The 16,985-nt window shown below is 49.0% G+C and overlaps 1 protein-coding gene across 3 annotated transcripts in view; it reads right to left on the reverse strand.

Moving 5' to 3' along the window:
• The window catches only part of LRIG1 (leucine rich repeats and immunoglobulin like domains 1), a 107,965-nt gene that overhangs the window by 70,636 nt on the left and 20,344 nt on the right, over positions 1–16,985 (reverse strand). Inside the window, exon 2 of one of the 3 annotated variants that reach the window (XM_079795776.1) lies at positions 1,155–1,226. The exons of the other annotated variants lie outside the window; for them this stretch is intronic. Coding sequence (XP_079651902.1) covers positions 1,155–1,226 — 72 coding nt within the window. The remainder of the gene's footprint in view (positions 1–1,154; positions 1,227–16,985) is intronic. 3 annotated transcript variants of the gene reach the window in all.

Consider the following 16,985-nt stretch of genomic DNA (forward strand, 5'->3'; position numbering starts at 1 on the left):
GACCTCAGGGAAGGGGAGAGCCACCTGCAGGGGAGGAGAGAGGCTGAACTTGGAGGCCAGCGTGGGTCTGGAGGAGGAGGAGGAAATGCTTGGGGCTAGAATGAGAAGATGGTGTAGAAAGATGCAATGATGCAAGCTGTCAAACACTAGATTTTCTGTCTGGAAAACCTTCAGTTGAATGCTGCGGGTTAGTGAGGGACATGGGAATTTACGGTGGGTGGTGCCACTGTAGGGTTAAATGCAGAACATTTGGAATCAAATGGATTGGAGTTCAGCTCTCAGGTAGACCAACCATGTAACACTGCACAAGTGTACTTAGCGTCTCCCAGTGTACTTAGCTCTTCTGTAAAGTGGGGGGAATTGTTGTAAAGAAATTATTTATATCATCGTAGTGTCCGTGTGAGGACAGCATCACCAAAGGTGCAGCTGGGTGCTGCCGTGACTGCTGTATCCACAGCCTGATTCCAAACTTCCATGTGCAGGGGGCATGTTTTCACTAAGTGCTCACCATGGTTATGTCTGGTAAGAATACTGGTGACTTTAATTCATCCGTCTTCACATATTTCTACAGCTTCCAATTTTCTGCAGTGGGCATGCATGATTTATGTGAAAGTGTCCTAAAGTCCCTGTGGAACTAAAATTCCTGATAACCCTAACACCCATTTTTAAAGCAGAATTCTTTCCGTTATAAAGAAGAAAAAAACTGCGGCTTGCTTTAAAGGACCCTGCAAGAGGTAGCGGCCTGAGCTCCGCGGGCACATGCCCCGCTCTGTCTGGAGGAGACAGAAAAGGTAAGCCTCTACTGCCCACTCTTCTGTCCCTTGTTTCCTGGGAACCGTGGGGAAGTACCCGCCAGGTGTGCTAGCCCAGCTGGTCCCAGGGCTTCCCACAGGGAGGGGCCTCCCCTAGACCCACATGTTCTGTGATTTCCAGGAACCGTACCCACGGGCCTCTGACACCATCACTGACAGCCTAGGAGGAGGAGATGGCTGCAGCGAGCGAGCGCGGGGGAGCAGTACACCTGCCTCCCACAACCTTACCGCGACGCTCCTTCTCAGAGCTCAGACCCCGACTGGCGACGCTGCGCAGGAGTGGGTTTTCCCGAGGAGCTCTCCATCCCTCCAACCCCCGAGAGGTGTGGGGAAAACACTCACACTTCCTGTAGATTTGGCAAGTCCTCAAAACCTGCAGGGTCAATCTCGGAAAGTTTGTTGTAACTCAGGTTTCTGGTAAAGGGAGAGGAAAAGAAAGAAAGAAAGAAAAAAAAACAGCTGAATCAAAATTTCAACACACCCAAAATTCAGGAATCTTCTACTCCACCCCCAAACAAAATAATGATTGCCTTATCGCACACATTATTTTAAATAACCTTACTGACACCGATCTTTATAGCTGTACCTCCTGCCACTTGCATCCATAAACAAGTCCCTGTGAAAATCTCAAATCATCTGAGCTTGGCTAAACTAAAATGAATTTTAATCAATACCATCTAGTCACTTAGCAACATGAAAGATATTCTAAAGTAAGCCAGCCTGCTGCCTACATTCAAGTGTACATGCTTTGTACCCTATCAAGGCCAGGGCTGTTTTAAAGGGGGAGAGATCAACCAAAGGACTTGTATGCATGCATATAAGTCTAACCAATGGACACAGACACCAGGGCGGTGAGGGCATGAGTGGAGGGATGGGGGAGCAATGGGAGGATAAGGACACATATGTAATAACCTTAATCAATAAAGAAAAAATTTTAAAAAATACCTACCTAAAAAAACATAAAAAAATAAAGGGCGCATTTTAATCAATGTCTTACTAACACATCAAACACCATCAAGCAATAGCAAAGAAAAAGATGGGGTGGAGGGCTGACCCTTTGTTGTCTAAAAGCGCTGGTTCTCACTCAGGGAGGACGCAGGCAATGTCTGGAGACAGTTTGAGTTGTCACAACTGCAAGGAAGGGAAGGCGGCTATGGCTTTGAGGGTGGAAGCCAAGGGTGCTGCTAACATCCTACAATGAGCAGAACAGCCCTTAACAACAATCTACTATCCAGCCCTAAGACAACAGTTATATTCAGGGGTTGAGAAATTCTGTCTGCACAACTTAAGAGTGAAAATCGCTCACGTGTCCAGTCAAAGCTGAAGGGACTCGAGAAAGTGAACACTGTAAGATCGTAAGCACAAAGCTATACTACCAACGCGGTGCTCCTACTATCAATGAATAAATACCGGAGTGACCGAATCACACAGCAGAGAGGAGCCACGGTCACAAGAAATGTGTGGCTGTGCTAACCAAAGGCATGAAAGCCACACGTGTCCGGCCTTCTCGAAATGATGGCACTGTCACAATCATTCAGAGTCACATCGCTCTCCCCTGCACTCCCAGCTGTACCCACAGAGGCAGACACGCAACAAGCTGGGAACTGTGTGGTCAGGTGAGCTCCTCAGATAACACCCTCCCCCCAGAGTAGGTTAATTAATCCACGGGAACAGAAGCCACAGAGATGTGGTCCCAGTGGGCCCTTCCGGCACAGCGCACCCTGCTCCGGCCACAGCACATGCAGTCCTGCGGAAGCCAGCGAGGCCAACATTTTCATCTCAGCTATCCGTTCACTGGCATTGCTGCCAACTAACAGTGCTACTAATCATGGGTTTAAAGTCTAGCTCTTAAGGGGCACAATGTCACAAAAGTGGCAACTACCTTTTAAACTTACGCCAGCGACATCCCAATCAATACTAGCCTAGAGCCGATAGCCATTTCACTGCCAACCCAAGACATTCATCTAAATGAAAGTCAAACCACACGTGCAATAATGGCACATCTGTGTTTGGGGCATGGCCTGAATGAAAAGCAATTTGTCTAGATATTATGTTACTATAAAAAAATTGAAGGTGGTAATTTTTAAAACCACATACCAAAGTCAAGTGTGAGCTTGTCTGCACTTGGTTAGACTCGGAAAAGAAAATCCACAAATGGAGAGACTTCGCCCACATCAGAAGAAGGACCAGACGGACTGAAACTGTCTTCTGTTTTCAGCACGTTATCATAAGGGGAGGGGCGGGGGGCGTAAAATATCGTGTCTGTGTCTAGAGATCCGTGAGTTTACAGTGACTGGAATGAGTTGACATTAGCACAGGTGATGGAAGGTGTTGAGCTGGAGGAGACATCAGAGAGAGACTCAGAAACCACAAAGGCAAGAGCCGGGGGGGCAGACAAGCCATGTGGACGGCCACCTGAGGCGTGGGCTGAGGGACACGGCAGTGCCCACCGGCCTGCCCAAAGCCAGTGCAGACTAGGCTCCTCCATTGTCAAGAGAAGCTCCAACTCTGAATTCTCACATGAAGTCCTTTCAATTCTCAGAAAAAGAAAGAAAGTAACCCTAGATGAGCCAAACAAATATATGTGCAAACTACATCTGGCTTGAGGGCCACCAGTTTCCAAGCTCTCACCTAGCCCACAGCTCTTGAGGCTATCGGGTTCACAACGAGGGGCTGTTTCTGGCTTGTGTGTGTAGCCAGGGGTGAGCTGGTCACAGGAGCTGGGTCTTGGGCAATCCGCTGGCAGCCTCACTTTACACTGTCTGGAGTGAAGTCACTAAGGCGACGTGAAAGGGTCTTCCATAAGCTGGTCTATCACAAAGCCAAACAGCATCGGGCCCGAGCCCTAAGAGCCAGTAAGCAGTGAGGAAGGTGAATGGATTTGTCCGTGGAGCTTAAGCTCTCACTGGTCAGCCTGGAAGTGAGGCCTTCGCCTTCCGATGCAGTAGGGAAGCTGTGCACCAGCCGATGGGAGTGGAGCAGACTGGCTAACGGGCATCCTCTGGGAGGCCCGCAGCGACTGCAGAGGCGACAGCTAATGCAGCGCAGGCCCCGGGGCGGCTCCCACTTGTGAGCCTGAGCTTTCAGTCTGAGGAGGGACTAGTCCTGCCACTTGGACAAACTGCTGGTCAACAAGGACATGGGGGAAATATTTACTGTACTGGAGACCGATGCACAAAATTCATGCAAGAGTAGGCCTTCCTTCCCCCACTGCCAGAACTGGCTTCCCTCCGGCACCCAGGACCCAGGCTTCCCTCGCAGCCCCAGCTTCGCCCGGAAGGACGTCCAGTCTAATTAGCATATACGCTTTTATTATTATAGATTCTCCCTGATGACTATAATCTGAAATAAAATCCTCAGAGGCATTTTCTTGTTTACTCATTCCAGGGAGACAAACTGCCAGCATAATGTTGTTTTATTGTGGTAAAATACAGGTAACATAAAATGCACCATCTTAACCATTTTTAAGTGTACAGTTCAATGCACATCCACACTGTTGTGTAACCATCAGCATCAGCCATCCCTAGAACTTCTTCATCTTGTCCCTGAAATTTAGTACCTCTTAAACACTAACTCCCCACCCTCCCCTCGGCCCCACCCGGGCCTGCCAACCTCCATTGGACTGACTCTGTGAAATGTGACAACTCTAGGTACTTCCTGAAAGTGAAACCATACAGTATCTGTCCTTCTGTTTCTGGCTTATTTCACTTCACATGATATCCTCAAGGTGTATTCATGTTGTAGCATATGTGAGAATTTCTTTCCTTTTCAGGGCTGAATAATACTCGTGTGTGTGTGTGTGTGTGTGTGTGTGTGTGTAACACATTTTATCATTTTAATAGTGGATGAGCATTTGAACTGTTTCCATCTTTTGGCTATTGTAAATAATGTTATCAACAATGGCTTACTTTTTTCAGAACAATTTTTAAATAAAGTTTTCTTAACCCTTTGACTACTATGCTTACTGACACTCATTTTTCAGTGATTAATGAACTACATTTATTCAGCCCAAGAACTGTACAGAGAGGGATGTGAATTCTCATCTTAGTTCTCAAGAACAAAGAGTTAATCAGTGAAAACCCTTTAATGAGGACTTTCCTTCAGGTGGCAGCTGCCATGCACACAAATCTAAAGACCTCACTTATTTCTATAAACATGAGCAGCCCTCACCCAGCTGGACATCTGAATGTGCCTGAAGTTGAAGGTTTCAGATTCTCCTGTCAAAACAAGTCATCTGTCAGCAGGACAGATGCTGTCAAAAGCATTTCTGCACCTTTCAGTAGCAAGAGGAGCGGAAAGAAACCTCAGGGAATTTAGTTACTGCCAATTGCAGCTTTCATTAAACATTTTGTCAGCCACTGTCATAACACAAATTGTCCCTGTTCTTGTAAAAAGGGTGCACAAATCTTTGAGCAATTGAGCCCGGCCAAGGATATTCTTCCCGCTAATCTGCTGAAAGATGACCGTTGGCCCACCCTTTGCAGCTCACGCAAGAGGCACCTCTGGCGAGAACAGTTCAAGTTTTATCCGGGTTTTATCTGTCTGAAAAGCAAACTGTTTAACAGTGCATGACACAATTGGGCTGCTGAGCATTTTTCCTAACAAATCCCCCTACCTGAACCCACCGAACTAGAAGAGCGAAGGCTTCGAGTAGCTGAGAAACACACACATACCCGCCCCCCCACCCCCATTACGCAACCTTGTGCTGTCCAATTCAGTAGCCACTAGCCACACGGCCAACAATGTTACTATTTGAACGAATTAAGGATTCAGTTCCTCGGTCGCACTTGTGCGAGGATTCCACAGCCGCATGTGGGCCACACCACACCATGTGGACAGAGGCTTCCACCATCACCGAAATGCCGGCCCCGCTGTGCCGAATCTAAGTCACGGAGAGGGCACCAATACTTCTAAACCATGAAATCAACAAATACTTAAAGTGAAATGGCACCTGGATGAGAAACGTGGGTTTTAACAATAAATTTGCATTTCCCAATAACTCAAGACCTTTGTTAAAAAATGTGGTGGGGGATGGACACGGATATTAGCCCACGTCTTTTAGGCGCACAAAGTTCTTAACCATCCCACAGAGGAACGGCTTGGGAAACTCAGTTCACCAGGAAGACACGCTTGAAACAAAGGCCCCCTGAGTGTAACTGGAGGCTTCATCAGTATTTACAGAATCTGACCGGCACCTTCCTACACCCAGAACCACGAAAGAAACTGGTGGCGAGAATTATTAATTGGCTCCTGGGAAGCCGAGGGATGGAAGGTTCCGTCTGCGGGGAGTGCGTCCAGTGAGGAAGGGGCCCGCATCCCTGGACAACATAATTCGCACTGTCCTCACAGCAGGCACTGCTCACAGGTCCCCGAATGCAGACAAACCTCTCTCGGGACGCGCAGCACGGCTCTGGTTGTATTTCAACGTTAATAGGAATCATAATTCACTGTGGAAGGAACTGGTCCTCACTTTGTGGCCAGCACTCCGAGGAAGGAGGAGGTTTTCATACTCATTTTGGTGCCCAGGCCAGGCTATTTCCCATTACTCAACCTTGTCTGGACTCCTGACCGGCACCGCACTTTGCACATTTTCAGCTTTCAGATGCAATCCAATGACCCAGCTATGGAGCACTACTGAGGGCCCAGGCCTGGCCGCGAGCCTTGTGTTTCTCGGGAAACTGTGGACTCCGGTGGACATTGCTCCTCACCCTCAGGAAATGCATCTTTGCCGCCATTTTAAAAGGAGTCACCTGCGTTCCTAGGACAGAGCAGTGCTTTCAAATGTCAAGGCTGCGAGCGAGCGAGGAGAGCATGCAACTTTGTAAGTTATTCAATCCCTTACGCTCCGAAGGCTATTTCTGCTGCATTTTTACCTTCTGAGGAATTATGTACAGTACACATCTAGGCCCACTGAAATCACCACATTATGAGGTGACCCACAGTATAAGGTTGTATGAGAATAAGAGATTTATTTAAAATCTAGAATATCAGATGTCCTTATCTTTTCTACTGTGATGTTTCCCCTCATTAACCAGGTGCCACTACTAAACAGCCTGATAATCCACATTAACCAGTTAACTGCCACGATATTTTGAGTTTAATTTTAAAAAGTCCGCCGCTTGCGTCTATAGACGCTTATGGCGTACAAACGGTTGAAGGCTTACATTTAGAATGAAATTGCATCTTAAACTAGAATCACCCCTCTGGCCTCCTCGCTCCAGAATTCCCACCAGGAGGAGGTCCGGAATGTGCGGCCATCTCTCTTCAGTAAGCTCAGCAAGACACCCCAAACTGAGACTCGGAGAAAGGAACACTTTCTGCAAACGATTGAAGGCAAAAATCACTGAGATATTAACTCGATACGATACATACAGCTCATCCTGTAAGCTTTGGGTCAATTATATTTAAGAAAGTCAGTAATAAATCACAGTTACTTCATTATTTGAAAATGTTACATAGATAGTTCTCTACGTAAATGAGGTATGCAAACGAGTCTAAAGAGATGCTACACACCAGCCATGTAAGGACCCCAGAGGCACCAACAACTTTGACTCCTTAAAATCAGCTAAAACCGCGATGGAAATCAGTGCGGCCTCTGAATTCTGATGCTGCAGACAACTGAGAGGAGTCCCCTGGGATGCACCCCTCCACGTTGGCAGGTCACACACCTCACCCCGGCCCATGGCTAGTTTGAATGCAGGTCTAAGTTTTGTCCCTTAGCACCCAACAGATGACAAATCCAACAAACAGTAATTGAGTGTTTTTCTACAATGTCTACTGTGCTAAGCTCTGATACAAATTAGGATAAGATCTAGCCCATAACCTTAAGGAGTTTACAACCTACTGGTCAGGTGAGACTCTGGACCAAACAAGGACAGCCAAAGGCCCTGGCGTGGCAGGCCCCTGGGGATGGCAGGCAGCAGCTGGCTACTGGTGGCTCTTCACCAAAGCTGGGCGTCAGGGAAAATGGTTTGTTTGTGACTGAACAGTGCTGGGAGAAACCTAAGGTTTTCACACACAAAATAATAGTTTGTTTCCCTTGGAACAACCACTGGGCGAACACTCCTGACAGTAGCAACCCTTTGGTTAGCAAGTCCTCCAGGGGCCCAGGGCCCCTCCGCTGTACTGTCCCACACGGCCCTCTTCCCTCAGCTCAGCACCTGCCTGTCCCTGGGAGCACCCGAGGGTATCACCCCTGCTATGGACACCACTGAGTTCAGATGGCGTTCAGAGCAGGGAAAGTCAGTTGTGATAAGAAAGGTTTATCAGAAAAACACAAAACCTTAGCTAAAACCTGGGAGAAGAACACGATTTTGAGGAAGAGTACCAGAAATGTTAAATAGGGCGTAGAGGGTATGAACCTTAAACAAACAAACAAAAAAAGCCAAGAAGGCAGGACCTCCTAGAAAGGAAAGGGCAAGACACAAAGACACAAGCAGTTTCAGGGCAACACGGAGAAGCGCAGCCAGTCACGTGCCTGCCAGCCAGTACGTCAAGGGTCATATAAACCTTCGCGAACCTCGGTGCCGGGTCCCTCGTGAACGTCCATCTTCAGGCCATGAAGGCTGATTTCCACAGAAGCAGAATATGCCCTTGTTCAGCTACTGCGAGTCTGTAACAGTCAGAGGCCCACCACCACTGAAAGCAACCAACATTTGCTTTCTGAACATCCCCTAAAACAGGAGATTCTAGGATCTGTTTTTCCTACCAAACTAAGATTTTGGCTAAAGAAAGGAAAGTAATTGGGTGTGATGTGATTTCGTTATTTAAGCACTTTCATGCTTAGTTGTGGGGGGTTCTAGGGGGAGCCCACAAATCTCCCATAACAGTCTCTTGTTAAAGATGGCACGTGCACCGTTAACCCCTAAAGATGAATTAATTAAATTAGGAGGAGGCACTGGAGCCCCACCAGCTCTGCAGGGGGCAGGTACTCCACAAAGGGGGTCTGCACGGGGAATAGCGGCTGGCCACAGGCTGACCCTCCCACAGCTGCCACAGGGGGCCACCACCATGACCGCCCAGCAGGGAACGCCTACAGCCACCAGGTGGTCTGGCCACAGGGAAGGAGCAGGGGAGGAGAAGAGAGGGGTCAGCAGTCTGGTCCCCTATTCTCTACTTATCATCTCTGAAGAGGTCACAAACCTGCCCTTTCAGAGTCCTCAAACTCTACAGGACTTTCCAACTCATCACCTCCACACAGGCCCCTTCACCATGGCAGACACCAGCCAGCACACAGCTCCCACTTGACCCAGAGCCCGGCACCTGTGGAACCGAGTGCAGGCGGTGCTGGGAGCCAGGCCTCCCTCCCTGTCAATCAATCAACATCCTGAGTCACAAGGAGCTTCAGTGAGAGCAGAGGGCTTATCAGTCCTGACCTCCAGGGGCAGACAGTGCCCCTGTGCTCACCTCTGGGGACACTCCGAGGCTGGAGTTTCCTCGGGTCAGGATGGAGGAGGAGTCTCCTAACTGGAACCTTGCTCTACTGAAGCAGGAACTGAGACGCTTGCTTCTGTAGCAGGTAAAACAGCCGGGCAAAGGGACAGGAAGTGAGGACACATTAATCGAGTGGATAAATTTTGAATCCTGGGTTCACCAGGTGCTTTGTAAGGTCCACCAGTGCCCCTCTGGTCACAGAATGTTTGCTTTCCTAACACCTCCACCTGCACCCTCTGCCCCACAAATGTCACCGTGGAATGAGCTTCCTATAAAACCACCCCTGTAAATAAATGGTGTTTATTAAAAGCACGATGCAGCTTTAAAATTCATTAACTTTGGGGTTACATATTAAAGCTGCAAACTAGCAATGTCTTATGAACACCTCTTGACCGAATGTGTCACCCACCAGAATGTGTTTCGAAACTGGCACAATCGCCAACCAGCAGGAACGCGGTGGTCAATTCCCTACCCGCCACTGGAATGCTTTTGCACTGCACACTGATTTCAGACACGCGTGCCCCCACCTAAAGCCCTGAGGGGAACGTCGCCATCAGAGAAGAAAATACATATTTTACTCTAGCTGGTTTGGCTCAGTGGATAGAGCGTCGGCCTGCGGACTGAAGGGTCCCGGGTTCGATTCTGGTCAGGGGCACATGCCTGGGTTGCAGGCTTGATCCCCAGTAGTGGGCATGCAGGCGGCGGCCGATCAATGATTCTCTCTCATCTTTGATGTTTTTATCTCTCTCTCCCTCTCCCTTCCTCTCTGAAATAAAAATATTTTTTAAAAAAGAAAATACATATTTTAACACAGCCCCATAAAATGTACTGATGGCCACATCCCAAGTCTGTCTTTCTGGCAGAAGGTAAAGCCAGGAATTTCACTGGGATAAAAGGATAAGTAAGGAAACTACATCACTGATGCTGGATTCCTCAGAAAGGAAACCTCCAATAGCATTTCACTCCCCTGACCACAAAAGACACACGTTAAAATATTAAGAACAAACACCCCCAAGTCATTACACGCCATTCTAAACACTTGTCTAGTTGTTCCCCAGAACCAGGGAAGGATCAAGACATTTTGTGGCTTTTTAACCCTCATTTCTGACAATTCAGACTCTAATATAATCCAATTAATGAAAATAATAGTACGCAAACCTCAAGTTACAGAAATGTGTACCAAAAGGTTTTTTTAAATGTTAGCTCAAGGCTTGGTCATCCTGGTTTGTTGTTGTTAAAGCACGTGTTTAGAGGGCAATTTTAGTCAACACTTTGGGTTACGAAAGAGCACTACATAGGAAGAAGGAAATGAAAGTGCTTTTTTTTTAAGCAAATACATCTGTACAAACAACAGCTTACCTTAGTGTTATCAGCATCTCTTTCCTCACCCACCCACACGGAAAGAGAGTAAGGGACAACTGACACAAGTGGTTTAACTCCCTTCCCAGGAGAGAGCTACTCGAAGGAAGATCCTTTCTGGGGAGCCCAGGCTCCTCGGGGTGTGGCTGGAGGCCCCATCAGCTTCCAGGCACTCGAGGGCATCTTTCTTTTCTCCGACTGAAGTCACACCCACTACTCACTTCTAACACCTTGTGCCTGTGCACAGCCCAGGCATCAGAAACCTATGAAGCTCACACACAAGTCCAGGTGTCCTTGCATTTGCCACGATCCTCTGCATTACAAACGGATTAAGTGCAAGACTGCTTCAAACATTATCAGACATTCTCAACACTATCTTCTCTTCTAGGTTTTCAATACCATCTTCTTTCAAACATTAAATATTATCTCCTAGGTTTACCCTCCCTTCCTTTCCCAGCTACCTCAACACTTGAAAATGAAGATTTACTAGTACTCTGCCCGGCGGGGTGACTCGGTAGGTTGAGCATCTTCCTATGCACCGAAAGGCTGTGAGTTCGATTCCAGGTCAGGACACACACCCAGGTTGTGGATTTGATCTCCAGTCATGGCACGTACAGAAGGCAGCCAGTCGATGTTTCTCTCTCTCAAATCAATAAACATATCCTCAGGTGGAGGATAAGAAAAAGATAATGTGCAGTTTTAGATGGTCAGCCTTCTAGTTAACAGTTAATTCGCTGGCTTTATTCACTAGCTTATCGATGTGGGATCTCGTTCTGTCAACTTTTCCATCAGGTTTTTAACGTTTATGTGCCATGAAACATCCCTGAAGCCAAGCGACTAAGACGTCATGAAACGCTGTCAACTTAAAAGCTCGTCCCAGCGTTTTCTCGGGGCCACAGTCACCTCTCTGGTCGTGGAAGTGACCGCGAAGATACTAAGTCAAGGTACAAGCACAGTCTCCGCAGGCGTCATCTTACACAGGCTGCTTTCCGCTGTTACAATATGGGACTTCCTTTCACTGAGACTGTAAGCACCAAGCATGTGTCCCCTATTCTTGAACATTATGAAAGTGTCACTATGTCAAATGGATAACTGGCCGTGAAAATGACTGAGCAACAATGTACCACATAGTCCACTACCTTCATCCAGGCCCAGGGCATCCCAAAGCCAAGAGCTCATTCACACCTCTCTCTCTCTCTCTCTCTCTCTCTCTCTCAGACATACACACACACACAGCCATCTCTTGAGTTTGAAGTTCCAGGTCATTTACTCCCAAAGATATGTCTTAAAGGGTGGATCCCAGCAGTAATCCCACTTTCTAAACTATGCCTTAACCAAATAATGAGTACAGGTACCTATGGGATGTCAGTCTGGTTTTAAAGTAAATCACCAGCAAAAGTTTAATAAAATCTCTACAAAACTCAACATAAGTGACTCCTTTTGGAGTCCTAGTTACAGGCTGCAGAAACACCATGTGGCATCTGGATAAGCCACATCCTCTCCGTGTGCTGGGAGAGACGAGAGCCACTCAGTTCCCGCCTCAGCAGGAAATCAAGGGCCCTGGGTCACACCAAACCTTAGACATCAGATGAGCTCAGCTACATCAAGGCAGCTTCCCTATAAGGAGCTAGCACTTCTTTGCCTAACACTTGTTATCTGATGAACACACACCCCTCCCCCGCTCCCCCCAGCATTCCTTTTTGAAAGATGATGTAATCAAACCCAAGTTGGTTAAAGTCTCCTTTCAGTTTGCCCGAATCAAGTTACTGCATCAGGACTTCCTCCTAATAGCACACTACCTTGGGGTCTTGCTCCTCATACTTCGCACTAACAAAACTTGCATCTTAAACCCTCCTCAATTAGAGGGCAGACGAATTCTGAGCCCAGAGCTATAGGGGGTCAAAGTATGGTTCAGTGGGGCCGGCTTTCCTGTCTCCCACTCCCCACACTTGGCCCTGAATGGCTGTTGGAGCAAACAAACAAAGCCGCTCCAATCCCAGCGCTGGTCTGCATGACCACACAAGCATGACTCTGCAAAACCGTGCTGGTAACTACATTCACTCGCAGCACACTGAACCAGATCGATATGCCAAAGCAGGTTCGGCTTCAGGTAGGCTGGAGCTTGCACAAGCACAGAGAGAAAACCGCCCACTCTCAAACCCAAAGAGCTACTGGGGAGGCACCTGCACAAACTCGCCAGGGTGGTTTGTAAGGTCACAAGCACCTCAGAAAAGCTCTTTTATTCCCGGGGGAATGCCACAAATGGTAGGCCTGTCACCCTGCGGGTGTCAATATTTATCTAAGGCCTGGGTATTCGCAATGCCATAAACCAGGCACTTTGAATCCACCCATTCACATAATTTGCCACTACAAAGTCCCAAAACAGAATTGTTTACAGCCTGGACTTCTTTTCTCCCATGTCCATGCAGGAGGCTGGCTGTGGGGCCCCCGGTCTACCTCAGCAATAATCCTGGCAGCTTGAGAAGAAGTCGCCCATGAAATGCAGAACTGCCAGTATCAGGTGGCGCTGCACCCGAGGACGACAAGATGGGGAAGGAACAAGGCGGCTGCCCTCACCCTTCCCGTGGCACAAATGCTGCCTGCCCTGGAAAAGAGCAGAGCTCAGACCGTGCAGTCGAGTAACGGAGCCCCGAGCACCTCGCCCAGGCATTTCCAAGTGCGACTTATTCTCCCAGGGTGAACCCAGCTCAGGGGAAAACCTGCTACTCCACTTCTAAACTCCCTCCCTCCTCCCTCATCCTTTATGGAGTCTTCCTCCCTCAGCCCGTCCCTCCCTCCAAATAAAGGCTGCTGCTCAACCCCCCTCCCCAGGTAAGTCCTGAGAGGTGACCAGTCCATTACTATAACCCTTAGGAAGCCCTTGGGACCACTGAGGAGAGGTCAGAGTAAAGCAGGGCCCCAGTGGATTTCTCCGAGACGCTCGCCATCACTCAAGTCCCCAGTCCCTCCTGCCGTGGGTGCTGTGGGTGCCGTGGGTGCTGTGGGTGCCGTGGGTGCTGTGGGTGCCGCAATGCAGCCCTCAGGGGGCTGTGTTGACTTCTTCCAAGGGCACACCCTGCGGTGCCTGGAGGGGAGACCAACTTCAGGTTTTCATGCCGAGGAAATCAAGACAGAAAAAAGACGGGCCTCTCTCCAGTGACAAATTCAAGGACCCACCTCAAAGCCCTCTGGCGAAGCTGAAGGGAAGTGACATTACAGACTTCCTAAGCCAGCCTCCTGTGCTCACTAACCCCACGATGCTGACCCGTCGTTCTTCCCAACGAGACAGGCAGCCCTACCAAGCCCTCACGCAGACCGGGACACTCCATCAGCTCAGTAAGGACCATCATACTTGTATCTGCCAGCAGGCTGAGTGCAAATCACTGGCCTGCCTTCCTCGGCAGAACGCAGCGGCACGGGATGAGCGGTGATAGATGGTGCACGTGTGGCTGAGGGGCCAGCATTCCGACCTCTGCTTTAAATATGCCTGCTGAGTGAAATGGCAGCAGCTGAGGGTGTGGTCGGTTTTATTTTTTCTTACATAAAAATATACACGACACTTAAGCACCAGTATTTCCTCACGCACACAAGTTAATAATTCACAAACCAACTGACATTCAAGGAGGATCAGAAAATGTAAAGGTGGTTTGTGCAAACACTCCTGTTCTTGCTCTTACTTACCAGCTGGTTTATTTAACTGAGGGCTTCTGTTGCCATGAGGGGCAGAGAGCACTTCAAAATGTTATTGGTGAGGCAGATCCACCACTACCGAGTCACCAGCCTCTGGGTTTTATGTCATCCAAATTCCAGCAATTATTTTCCTCTCCTATGGAACAGGCAGGCAATTCTAGGATGGCAAAATCGTAAGCTTTGATTGCAGTCGTGCGCTCTGGTTTCTAATCCGGCCCCTCCAAGGGGACAATCCCCAAGACACCAACACACAGAGGAGCAATAGGTACAGTTGAAGCAGCACTCACCCAAGAGGCCGGCTGTCGGACCCCAGTCCTGACCGCCCTGCCCACATGAGGGAGACAGGCCTCTCCTTCTCTCCACGCCGACCTTCCACTCTCCACCTCTCCCTCCCTCCCTCCCTCCCTCCCTCCCTCCCTTCCTTCCTTCCTTCCTTCCTTCCCCCTCAATAGAGGATATGCTTATTATTTTTAAGAGAGAGGGAAGAAGGGAGGGAGGGAGGGAGGGAGGGAGGAAGGGAAGGAGAGAGAGTGAAAGAGAGAGGGAGACATTGAACCCACAACCTAGGTATGTGCTCTGACCTGGAATTGAATCCACAGCCTTTCGGTACATGGGCTGACGCTCCACAGCCGAGCCACACTGGCCAGGGCCCCACCTCTCTGTATCTCACTTGAGTTCACTCTCTAAAACTGTCTACGTGCTGAGAGTGGACTAAGTAAGAGGGAATCTAAGGAAGTCTTCTCCACCACTATTTGGGTGTGTCCAACCTGTTCCAAGATAGAAGGATTGCCAGTTGGTGGTGGTACTTGTTTTCAACCAAAGGAAATTAAACCTTGGGGTATGAGTTATCTACAACGCCACGGACTTACTACAAACACATGCTCCACAGCACGGTTTATGAACCCGAGATACAAGCCTCATTAAAGAGGTTACACATTAACCACAACACATCTCAAGGAAGACACTATCACCTCCACCATCGCCGCACCTTCTACATCCCGCCATTGGCAGGGCTTTCTGGAAGTTGCTACTTAAAATAAATGCAAATGGGTCCATTTTTTAGTTTTTGTTTTTAATAAACAACTAATTTCAGTGTATGCAACTGGCCCTTAAAGAGCATCTAGCCCTGGCTGGTGTGTTCAGTGGTTAGAGCGTTAGCCTGCTCACCAAAGGGTCTCAGGTTCAACTCCGGTCAAGGTCACATACCTGGGTTGCAGGTTTGCCCCAATCCATGGATCTCTCTCACCCCTCCCACATTCTCTTCCCCCTCCCTCTCCTTTCCACTCTCTCTGAAAATCAATGGAAAAAATATTCTCGGGTGAGGATTTTAAAAAGGCATCTAATTAACCCCCACGGAGCGGAAAATAAGCAGTCCCAGAAGGGCAGACATTTGGATGGCCAACCTGTGGTTGTTTCTACAGGTGTGTGGACGGATGTATCGGGGACACAGGAACAGAGCCTGGGATAATACAACACAACAGAAAAGCCAGCAGCCACTCACGTTTCGTTAGGAAATTAATGAACACAAAATGCTTACTGAACACCTCACGTGCCAGGAATGGCGTGGGACTCCATCCAGGACCACACTGCAATAAGGTATCTCTACTCTCACCGACTTTACAGCAGGAAGGGGAGAAGACGCGGAGCAAGGAACCACAGTGTGTCCCCAAGCCTCGCCTGGAAGAAGGCAGCGACCAACCACTGCCTTGGTGCTCTGGGGAAAGCCCTCGAGGAATGTTTAACCCGAGGCCGGAAGGATAAAGTCACCAAGAAGAGGCCCGGGGCAAGAGCACAGGCAAAGGTCCTGCGGGAGGGAAAGGCGCGGCTGGCAAAGGAAGACCCCGTCCTGCGCCATCCCAGTTCAGGAAGCCCAGCTATCAGGCGGCCACAGAGGACGGTGGGAGGCAGGAGAACAGGGACTTGGAGCCACAGAACTTAGAACTGAGCGTAGAGGAGTCCCCTGTCCGGGGCTGTGGGTCTCACACTTTTTTTTTTTTTTTTAATATATTTTATTGATTTTTTACAGAGAGGAAGAGAGAGGGATAGAGAGTTAGAAACATCGATGAGAGAGAAACATCGATCAGCTGCCTCCTGCACACCCCCACTGGGGATGTGCCCGCAACCAAGGTACATGCCCCTGACCGGAATCGAACCCGGGACCCTTTAGTCCGCAGGCCGACGCTCCATCCACTGAGCCAAACCGGTTTCGGCGGGGTCTCACACTTATGCCTCCAAAGCAGTGCCCCCCGGAGCTGATGAGCATGCAGACTCCCAGGCTCTGGCCCCACAAACGCAGCTCCACAGCCATGAGGAGTGAAAAATGCCTACCGGCTGCCGGGAGGACCAACAGAGAGCCACCTGCTAGTTGCTACTTCATGTGCCGAGAGCTCTGCCTGCGCCCACTCTAACTAAATCGGCAAGAGTGCACCTGCAGGCCTCTCCAAGCACCCACCACCCAGAATCCCTGCCTCCATGCACTTAGCTCATCTAGAATGGGACTACAGAGCAAGAAATAAAAACAGAAGCAGCAGGCCTGTCCCTCCACACCAGGCCCGGGGTTCTAGATGCTCAACGGGCCTCCCTCCCTCTGGTTTCTTGCTGTAAAGAAAACCACTGCAAAGCCTCGGCTTCCTTGCCCATTAAAAGCCACCAGGACGATACTTTTCGATTAGCTGTGTCAGCCCACACCCT

This window comes from Cnephaeus nilssonii (genome assembly GCF_951640355.1).
Source record: "Cnephaeus nilssonii genome assembly, chromosome: 17".
Lineage (NCBI taxonomy): Eukaryota > Metazoa > Chordata > Mammalia > Chiroptera > Vespertilionidae > Cnephaeus > Cnephaeus nilssonii.